At 42.9% G+C, this 11,321-nt stretch overlaps 1 protein-coding gene across 3 annotated transcripts in view; it reads left to right on the top strand.

The window, feature by feature from the left end:
• Nucleotides 1–5,934: 5,934 nt before the first annotated feature.
• LOC134211521 (uncharacterized) overlaps nt 5,935–11,321 on the top strand; it is a 35,645-nt gene continuing 30,258 nt past the window's right edge. For all 3 annotated transcript variants that reach the window (XM_062688437.1, XM_062688439.1, XM_062688438.1), the window contains exons 1-3: nt 5,935–6,099; nt 6,257–7,257; nt 7,372–7,462. In XM_062688437.1, the coding sequence (XP_062544421.1) occupies nt 6,049–6,099; nt 6,257–7,257; nt 7,372–7,462 (1,143 nt within the window). In that variant the 5' untranslated portion in view covers nt 5,935–6,048. The remainder of the gene's footprint in view (nt 6,100–6,256; nt 7,258–7,371; nt 7,463–11,321) is intronic.

The following is an 11,321-nucleotide window of genomic DNA, read 5'->3' as shown; positions in this document are numbered from 1 at the left end:
ATCATCATCCATGCGATAATAGTGAGATTCCCCAAGTAACCACCAAGCATTAATTAATGCATCTAATCAATCACAAATCAACATTATTATTTATTTATTATTTATTTATTCAGACTAAGGCCGAAGTGGCCTGTGCGGTAAATAAGAGTCTTCTCCATTCGGCTCGGTCCATGGCTACACGTCGCCAACCACTCAGTCTACGGAGGGTCCGCAAGTCATCTTCCACCTGATCGATCCACCTTGCCCGCTGCGCACCTCGCCTTCTTGTGCCCGTCGGATCGTTGTCGAGAACCATTTTCACCGGGTTACTGTCCGACATTCTGGCTACGTGCGCGGCCCATCGCAGTCGTCCGATTTTCGCGGTGTGAACGATGGATGGTTCTCCCAACAGCTGATGCAATTCGTGGTTCATTCGCCTCCTCCACGTACCGTCCGCCATCTGCACCCCATCATAGATGGTACGCAGCACTTTCCTTTCGAAAACTCCAAGTGCGCGTTGGTCCTCCACGAGCATCGTCCAGGTCTCGTGTCCGTAGAGGACTACCGGTCTAATTAGCGTTTTGTAGATTGTCAGTTTGGTACGGCGGCGAACTCTATTCGATCGGAGCGTCTTGCGGAGTCCAAAGTACGTACAATTTCCAGCCACTATGCGTCTCAGAATTTCTCTGCTGGTGTCATTTTCGGCAGTCACCAGTGAGCCCAAGTACACAAATTCTTCTACCACCTCGATTTCGTCACCACCGATGCAAACTCGCGGTGGGTGGCTCACATTGTCTTCTCTTGAACCTCTGCCTATCATGTACTTCGTCTTCGACGTGTTGATGACTAGTCCGATCCGCTTAGCTTCCCTCTTCAGTCTGATGTAGGCTTTCTCCATCTTCTCAAAGTTACGTGCCATAATATCTATGTCGTCGGCGAAACCAAATAGCTGGACGGACTTATTGAAAATTGTACCACTCGTGTTAATCCCTGCTCTTCGTATTACCCTTCCAAAGCGATGTTGAATAGCAAACACGAAAGACCATCACCTTGCCGTAACCCTCTGCGGGTTTCGAAGGGACTCGAGAATGCCCCTGAAACTCGAACTACGCACATCACCCGATCCATCGTCGCTTTGATCAACCGTGTCAGTTTATCCGGAAAACCGTGTTCGTGCATTAGCTGCCATAGCTGGTCCCGATCGATTGTATCATATGCGGCTTTGAAGTCGATGAATAGATGATGTGTGGGCACGTTGTATTCGCGGCATTTCTGCAGTACTTGGCGAATGGCGAACACCTGGTCCGTGGTGGAGCGTTCGCCCATAAAACCCGCCTGGTACTGCCCCACGAACTCCCTTGCAGTTGGTGCTAGTCGACGGCATAAAATTTGGGAGAGTACCTTGTAGGCGGCGTTCAGCAATGTGATTGCGCGGTAGTTGCTACAATCCAGCTTATCGCCCTTTTGTAGATGGGACACGACACCTTCCATCCACTCCTGCGGCAAAACTTCCTCCTCCCAAATCTTGGTAATGACCCAGTGCAGCGCTCTAGCCAGTGCCTCACCACCGTGTTTAAATAGCTCTCCTGGTAGTTGGTCAACCCCAGGGGCTTTGTTGTTCTTCAGCCGGCCAATCTCCTCCTGGATTTCCTGGAGATCCGGAGCCGGTAGAATTATGTCCTGCGCGCGTTCTCCCAGGTCCATCACCATACCGCCATCTTCGTCTGCCACATCGCCATTCAGGTGTTCTTCGTAGTGCTGCCGCCACCTTTGGATCACCTCACGCTCGTTCGTAAGAAGGTTCCCGTTTATGTCCTTACACATATCAGGCTGTGGCACGTGGCCCTTACGTGAACGGTTCAACTTCTCATAGAACTTTTGTGTGTTATTAGCGCGGTACAGTTGCTCCGTTTCTTCACGGTCTCGATCTTCCTGCTGGCGCTTTTTCCTCCGGAAAATCGAGTTTTGTCTGTTCCGCGCCTGTTTATATCGTGCCTCGTTCGCCCTCGTGCGGTGTTGCAGCAATCTCGCCCATGCTGCATTCTTCTCTTCCACTAACTGCTCACATTCGCCGTCATACCAGTCGTTTCTCTGATCCGGGGCACCGTGCCTAGTGCAGCGGTTGCGGTGCTACCAATGGCGGATCGAATATCTCTCCAGCCATCTTCAAGAGACGCTGCGCCTAGCTGCTCTTCCGTTGGAAGTGCCACTTCCAGCTGCTGCGCGTATTCTTGGGCTAGTCTACCGTCTTGTAGCCGCCCAATGTTAAGCCGCGGCGTCCGACTTCGACGCGTGTTGTACACCGTCGAGAGTTTTGAGCGCAGGCATACTGCAACGAGGTAGTGGTCGGATTCAATATTCGCACTGCGGTAAGTGCGGACATTCGTGATGTCTGAGAAGAATTTACCGTCGATTAGAACGTGATTGATTTGGTTTTCCGTTTCTTGGTTAGGTGATCTCCATGTGGCCTTGTGGATATTTTTGCGGGGAAAGAAGGTGCTTCGGACTACCATTCCGCGGGAGGCTGCGAAGTTTATGCATCGTTGGCCGTTGTCATTCGATACGGTGTGCAGACTATCCGGTCCGATGACCGGTCTATACATTCCTCCCTTCCTACCTGTGCGTTCATGTCACCGATGACGATTTTAACGTCCCGCAGTGGGCATCCATCGTATGTCTGCTCCAGCTGTGCGTAGAACGCTTCTTTCTCGTCGTCGGGTCTCCCTTCGTGTGGGCAGTGCACGTTGATGATGCTATAGTTGAAGAAACGGCCTTTAATCCTCAGCTTGCACATCCTTGCGTTGATTGGCTGCCACCCAATCACGCGTTGGCGCATCTTACCCAGCACTATGAAGCCGGTTCCCAGCTCGTTGGTGGTGCCACAGCTTTGGTAGAAGGTAGCCGCTCGATGCCCGCTTTTCCACACTTTCTGTCCTGTCCAGCAAATCTCCTGCAGCGCCACGACGTCGAAGTTGCGGGGATGTAATTCATCGTAGATCATCCTGTCGCAACCTGCGAAACCTAGCGACTTGCAATTCCATGTTCCAAGCTTCCAATCGTGATCCTGTATTCGTCGCCTAGGTCTTTGCCGATTATATCGAGTCGCATTATCTCTTATATTGTTCGTAATGATTAGTTTTCTAGGCGGCTTATTGGGCCTGCGCAAACCTCCTGTCTCGTCGGAGGGCCGTCGTGTCAGGGCTGTTTAGCGTCCCACCTAACACCAGGACTTGGGCTTGTGCGCTTTGAGCGGCACACGGTCGCTTTGGTGGGGAGCCTACTTGCGGATACATGCAGCTTTTATAGAGGTTTAACAGGGCCCACTGTCAAACCCCACCACATCCTAGGCAAGCCCCACAACTCGCAGATGGCCTGGGGAGGGATCGTCAAGCCCTTGGACATAGTCCCTGCTGCCCGCAAAAATCAACATACTAAATGCTAATGGCATTAGTTCAGTTTTACCGATGTAAAGATGCATTTATTCATCAGCTGTCAGGCAACGATACACTACTTCAGCATTACGAATGCAGCGATACATTACTTATGCTTTATTTCAACATGTCAAAGTAATTAGGCATTATTTCGGTCGTAAAAGGGCCTTTTTCCACTTTAAGTAAACTTTAATGGCTGTATCATAGACAAACAGACGTAACACTAGTGAAATTACCATCGACCATGACATCAACGATCAATTTAAATTTGATCGATTGTGCGTTTCACAGCTAGAGGCGCTAGCGTCGTAATCCTTCGAGTTTGACATTTCACTCCAGCGCCTTCTGGTGACAATGTCATACGAAACATTGTTTCGTGTAACATGCTCGCAAGATGGTGATAGAGAAGTTGAGCGATGGATTTTTCAGAAAAATGTTCAAGCTGTTACGTCTGTTTGTCTGTGGCTGTATTATTTGCAAACATATATAGCTTCATGGTTACCCAGGTAACCATAAGCACTAAAATAAGCCATACGTGCGACTATAAGGCTACCACAGAGCTAACAAACTTCATACTGGCTCTATAATAGTATAGCCGAAAAGGCGAAATAAAGTGCTAATGGTTACCTGGGTACTTGGGTCCACACATCAAAGATTCAATAATTTTCCGAAGTTATTCAACGGGGTTATGTCCGGCTTTTAGTAAATTTATTTCCGGATGAATGCATGATTTTTTTTATTGCTACAGCAGTTTTGTTCGTTATAATCTCCGACAGCTATAAAATGACGAATATAAACGAAGAATATAAAAAAACCATGTCTTGAAAATAAATAATTATTTTATTGTCTTTTTATTGTCTTTATTGATGTCTACAGTCGGGATTCGCTGGTTGGGATTTTAATACTTGGGTCACTTTTTAGTTGGGCCTCCGTTGGTTGGGCCATGGCCCAACTAAAAAGCAACCGTACGTCAAAAATCAATGTAAGCACGGAAAACTGGATTGGGCATCACTGGACATCATTTGTGATGTTCATGTCGAAATACACGTGTTCAAATGGCTGTCAGTTGGCCCAACTAAAAAACCGAATTCGTTAGTTGGGTCGAGGTCGTGGCCCAACCAGCGAATCGCGACTGTATTTGTATTATTCAGCATCCATTTTTCTTATAAATCAAATTTTCCAGATCTAGAATCCAGATTTTCTCTCAAACTGAAAAAGCAATTTTTTTTATTTTCCACTGTGCGATAGATCAGATAAATGTGAAATCCAATGGTTAAGAAGGACCAAGGTTAAGAAGGATGTCTAAATGCTTGCTATTCAAACTCAATTCGACCACCCTTTCGGAGCATCACATCATAGTCGAACAGAGAACTTTAAAAATCAATAGTTCAGCACATTTTTAAACTTCCCCAATGTACTGAAATGGGATAAAACGAAAACGTTAGTTCGACTTCAAATAAAGGTAATAAACAAATAAATAGGTACATGTCAAATATTAGTTAGATTAAATGCTGAAATGAAATCTGTCTAGCGAATTATTCAGCATCCATTTTATTCAGCTACGAAGATCACAAATAAACAATAATTCAACCTAGTTGCTTATTTGTAGCTTGTCGTTGTTTGTTGGGCAGTTGTGTGATAATCGAAAGAGAAAGGAACCAAAAAGAGACTCTGTTTTGCACATACGACCTATTCTCAAAGCACTTTAAATAGAAATGCTCCCGCATAAATCCAAGCGATAGCCGAACCATTATTGGAACGGTATATGTTCCAGGTTGAACCATAATGATAATGGTATTTAACCATAACCGTACTGTAGTCTGATAACGTTTTGACCATACTGACTATGGTTTTCGTAGACCGGACTGTATGAGCAACGGGTTGTTAAGAATGTTAAACGTAAGAGAAAACGATTTTCTTCATACATTTTTGGAGGAAAGATTGTATCAGTACTATATTGATTATGGTTCGTAGACCGTAAACTTCATTTATTAAGGTTGAGATAATTGTTTTACCATATATATGTATTGTTCGAAGAACTTAATGTTAATGAGTAACGATATTAACTATGACCATGACATATTTGAAACTGTAACTGTATATTTCAAACCAACTCCATCAATAGGTAGGTAAAGGATTTCGCTACCTGTTGATGGTGTTGGTTTGCGGGAGAGCTATCAGATTCGTCAAATCGTCGTTTGAATCTTTGTTTACAAAAGCAGATAAGTCGTTTTGAAAAATTTGTCTTGATTTGTAACTGTGCGAAGAACGGTAAATTTGTTATTTAACTTCATAATGGGCATTTTTTTACCCATTAAAGAGTACTTTGGTGGCACAGTGTATGCGGGCTGTTGCTATCAACCGGATTATTTATGTTTCACTGTTATTGTGACATGTAGTGTTTCATTACGACTGGTCCATATCAGCTTTTCGATGCAACGAAAAAACTCTACACGCTGCACGGGGCAGATTTTTTCGCCGCTTCGCAAAGATGAAGATGGTGCGAAATTTCGCCCCGCTTTGACAAATAAAAAAAGCAGAAGCAAAAAACTACTGTGAAAAGCAATATGTCAATACGCGGAGATTTTTCGTAAACAATCGGATGAAATTCTGAATTTCCAAGTGCTTTCCGGCCCGAATGGAGGTGAAAATGCAGCACAACTCCCAGGCGCACTTGTTCCAGATACAGGTAGGTAACGGGAAATAGCAATTTCCTTGTGGAAAATCCACTCTAATCTTCACACTGAACTGGAGCAAATTTTTCTGATACTCTTTTTTCTCCTTCCATCTTCTTATTACCCGTGGCTTTGGCTTCGGAACTGGCCACTGGAATTCCTGCTACACAGGTCAAATCCCTGATCAAAACGCTGAAATGTCTGCAATCGGACGATAAATACCAAGCGCTACTGTTTCTCATTTCGGCCATTAAGCTGTACGTCAAATTTTTGTACAACGACAGTCAGGAGCGAATTTATAAGCCGTCAATACTCAAAGAGTTAAACAACATCCAGAATGTGATTATTGCCAATCTGCTGAAGTCACGAAGTGCAGCTGCTTCTGCAACAACGGTGCCGTCGTCATCGTCGTCCTCGCTAGTTCCCTGTGGTGGTGAGTTGCGAACCAGCATCCGAAACAACGCACCGGGACGAATCGACAGTGATGGAATTTTACTCATCCATCCTGACTCCCAAAGCAGGACACTTTTGACCCTTACACCGTACGAAATTAAGGGCAAGCTAATTCGTGGAGGTCTTTTTGATGGAATCCCATTGTCTGGTGCAGTGAAGTTCAAGCGTCGACCTCGCGTTGGGGTCATCGGTGATTTCGGACGAATCCGTTTGAATCGTTCTCTGGTACGGATGATAGCTTCCCGCAACTTCAAACTGCTGTTCAACATGTTTGAGCAAAGCATTTTTCCAACGTGGAGAATCTTTAAAGAGGAACGACCCATACGAGGCGGGGGCCGTAATCGCCCCACTATGCCGTCGATTTGCTACAGCGGTGGATCGTCTCATTCGCCCCCTGCAGCCTACATCAAGAAGGAAGATTTTGATTTCGATGCCCCGTACTCTCTTTCGGCGGTCGATGATCCCTGCTTCGAAGAGCTGAAAGATGAAGACGAGGACCATCATCTTATGATGATGAAGGATGAGCTGGAGGAAGAGGAGGACGATGACGAAGACGACGATTCCATTTCCAATGAGATCTTTTCGGAGGAATCTTCGACGAACAATACGTCGCTGATGTTGTCCTCGGACACCAACACGCTGGATACCAATGACTCAAACATGCTGTCCGGTGAGCGGCACAAAGAGCAGGTTTACCAGTGTTTGTTATGCGATAAAAGGTAAGATTTGAAAAGGATTGTGGGAGGCTTTTATCGTTGTCGAGTCGACTGTTTTTGAAAGACTCGAGTCATTCTTTGGCGGTGTATCCTAATGTTGTGTCAAATTTCTTTTAGTTATCGTAAACGGAAATCTCTAGTGATTCACTTCAGCAATCACCCTGGATTTTGCCCGGATTGTGGAAAACAACGCGGTGTATCATCAGAGGTATGTACTTACTTATTATATGCGGAAACTGATGGAGGAAAATTTTATGATTATGTTTTATCCTAATTCCGTTGGGATATTCCATCGTACAGCAGTCGATAACCATTTTGACCGATTCTGCCTCAGGACAGGTATCGGATATCCACTATATAAGCGGTTCTCAACCTGGGGTACCTTTGTTGGTCTCTGGGGATACCTGAGAAAAAACGCGTAATGGCGGATGTTGTACATATTATAATTGCAAAAAATACTCATTTTAGGAGCTTTTTTCAAATAGACATAATTATATTTGAATTTTATTTTTTTTGTCTTTATTTTGTTAGAGGTTTTCAGCCCTGGGCTGGCTCACCTCTAGAATACGAAAGTCTATTTCGTTCAAATGACGTAACTATCAGACAGAGTCCCATCATAGCTTAGTAAAGAAAGCACCAATGTAGTCGTGAGATCAAACCCCTACGAAAGAATACATCTTTAGAACTAAATCTTTTACATGTTGTACATATGCACAAATCGAGTTTTCAAACATATTGCAAATTTTGCGCCGTGTTCGACTCCCATGCAAAAAATATTGTCCCACCAAAATATGTTCCCACCAGTTTTCCCATATATTGATGACGTCTCCAGTGCAAGAAAGAGGTTTTTTTGGTGTAAAAACCCAACTTAATTCATATGGAGCTTAAAAGTTTGACGTACCATTTTCTTGATAACTTCTAAACGCAACGGTCGATCGTTACCAAATTCAATAGTGATCAACTAGGATTTACCCTCTGTCTGTTGCGAGAAAATCGAATAAAGATTACTATATGAAAAGTTGTCTAATGTTTCCCTTAACTTTTGTGCACACACATACACAAACGCATACATACACACGGACAGACAGACATGTGTTCAGCTCGCCGAGCTCAGTCGATTGGTTTTAGGGCTTATATAGAAAGTCCGTTTTCGGAGTGAAATGATAGCCTTTCGGTACAACTTTGTTGTACGAGAAAGGCAAAAAAGGTGCAAAAATGATGTTTTGGATTGTGCTTTCGCTAATTTCTATACAATTGGACATATGATCATTTGTTTTTGTACTTCGACAAATTTGCACGGTAGTCTATTCTTCGCTGAGAAAAGCAATAGTAAATAAATTTCCTCTCCGCGTGGTCAATACACGGAAGTTAGTATCTGTCAAGATACAATTAAGTAGTGGAATTCAATGGGATTGTACAAACTCGTCTTATGACAAGTGAAGACATTCCACTAAAAAGCTCAAAATAATTTTCTTAACTCATTGAAAAGGTTTGGGTGAGATTTTACAAACGCTGTCCAAACCCCCAAGGTTAAGATCTATTACTCCCTTTTGGAAAAGTCCATAGGATTGATGTAGTGAAAATTGATTTTCAAACATCAGAAAAATCATCATAACTACTTCGTAATAGGCAGAACAGCTCAGTAAAGATTGCACAACGTCCTTATGGCCAAAAGTAAAGGGAACTACCGTCGGGGCTTCTTTTGACAAACTGGGCGTTAATTTTGGCATACTAGGAGATTGCATACTAGAGGAGTGCAGCGCAAGTTTTCTTAAAAATTAAAACATCGACACACTTGGTCACTTGGATGACGATTTTCAAGAATTTCATAGTAGCCCCAGAATTCATAAATATCTTACACTAATCATACAAGGGTTTAGGTGAGGGAGTCTATAATTTCATCAAGTTTCGTACAAAAACTTATGGGGTGGTATACAAGATACGACCGCGCGACGTAAACTACGTTAAACCAAATATAGTACACTGATCCAATTATTCCGCTCTATGTAGAAGAGAAGGAACTATCCCACCGACACTACTACCCAGCTTTAGCAGCATCTCCCACTCTGTGAGGGAGCATTGACCTTACAGTCTAGCAGCTGGGCCACCCCATTCATACACCCAAGTTCAACTATTGCTAATACCCTAAAAGTAGGCAATTACCAAGGATTGGAACGCGCTGCTTAGGAGATGCTTGATGCATGAAAGAACTACAAATTTCAATAGTTTAGCGTTGATACTCAAAAGTTTCAATACTAATGGCAAATTGGTGGTGAAAGATAAAGGACCTATTAAAGTTACAAATCTTACATGATTTCGTGACGGTCCCCAATTATGAAATTTTCATCTTACACCCTGTATACGAGTCTTCCCCTTAGACGTAGTTTACGTCAAAAAGTAAAGTTGGGAGGCGATTGAAAAAAACCCGAAAAATTCATTGCGTAAATTACTGTGCCCATAGAATTAATCCCTGGGGGAAAAAACAATCACATCCTGTGATGCATCATTGTGAACTATTGTTGTTCCTTTCTTAGAGTTGTCATATCACAACAAATATGCACAGCTCACCAATTGAATAGCCTTCTTGGGACTAGAAAGCTATTCTCATTGTACATGCTTCGGAGTTTCTTTAATTCAAGACAAATAACGATGCCGGCCACGTCCTCACAGTCAAGGGGAGAAAAATTAGTTCGACACTCATTGCTTCAAAAGACCGAGCAATCCTCTGCATCTCCATGACCGCACTGGGCAAGAATAGTACACATTTATTTATTTTTTTCGGCGAGGTCTCAGCATTTTTTTTTATTTTCCCGAGGCGGGTACCGTGGAGTTTCACCAAACATGTTATTGCCGAGACCTCAGTAAAAATTACGTTTCGGCTGTGTGTGGTCCCAAACGGCCGGAGTGAGCTTTCCGTGGGTGTGTGTGCACGCCATGGAGGCCTGACCAGAAGAGGACGAGTCATGGCTTGCTGCGCACTGATCGACACGCTGAGGCGTTAATGTATAATCACACGCTGATGATAACTTACTCAAACCCGACATTTCCCTTCTTCTCAAATTAAAAAAGGCAAAAAAAATCCTCTAGCATAGAACGCATTGATTTTTTTTAAAGTTATTTACGCAAGACGAAGATGAACATATTGCTTTTAAGAAACCGATAGTTTCCTTTGAAAACTGAACTCCAAGATAAGCTTGTCTGATCATCGTGGTTTTCAATCTCAGAACAACGAAATGCAAGTCAGCAAATCATTTAAATGTTAAACTAAATTGATTCCTAGTGTTATGATATTGATCTCATAAGAAACATTTTATATTGTAGCAATAATCTAAATATCTTATACCGTCCATTAAATCCAACTATCAGCTTCATATATAGTAATACCAGCAAGCTGACCTTCAACATATCGATGTTGAACTTGCTAACAACCGCTTAGAACATGTGTTCCCAAACTGTGGGCCGCGACTCCCAGGGAGGTCGTGGGCTGATCAATGATGGGTTGCGAAAGACGAATCTTGATTCATACTTTTGTCCCTATTTTGTCCCACAAATCTATCACAGCCATTAGATTTGGATCTATGTAGTGAATAAAGAACAATAAATTTTGAGATTTTCTAAAATACAATGAAATCCAAACAATTCAAATCCAATCAACTTTCAATCCAATTCCAATAAAAAATCCAAGCCACATTCAATCCAATTCCAATCAACATCCAATCCTAGTCCAATCGAAATCCAATCCAAATCCATTCCATATTCAATCCAAATCCGTTCCACATCCATTCCAAATCCAATCCAATCAAAATCTAATCCAAACCCGATCCAAGTCCTATCTAAATCCATTCCAAATCCAATCAAATTCAATTCTAATCCAAATCCAATCCAAATCCAGTCCAAATCCAATCCAAATCCAACCAAAATCTAATCCAAATCCGTTTCAAATCCATTCCAAATCCAATCCATATCCAATTCAAATCCATTCCAATCAAATCCAAATCCAACCAAAATCTAATCCAAATCCTATCTAAATCTGTTCGAATTCCAAATAATTTCCAATCCATTCAAAG

This window comes from Armigeres subalbatus, chromosome 2 (genome assembly GCF_024139115.2).
Source record: "Armigeres subalbatus isolate Guangzhou_Male chromosome 2, GZ_Asu_2, whole genome shotgun sequence".
NCBI lineage: Eukaryota > Metazoa > Arthropoda > Insecta > Diptera > Culicidae > Armigeres > Armigeres subalbatus.
The sequence above is the reverse complement of the archived record's forward strand: the minus strand, read 5'-3'. Positions and strand labels throughout refer to the sequence as shown.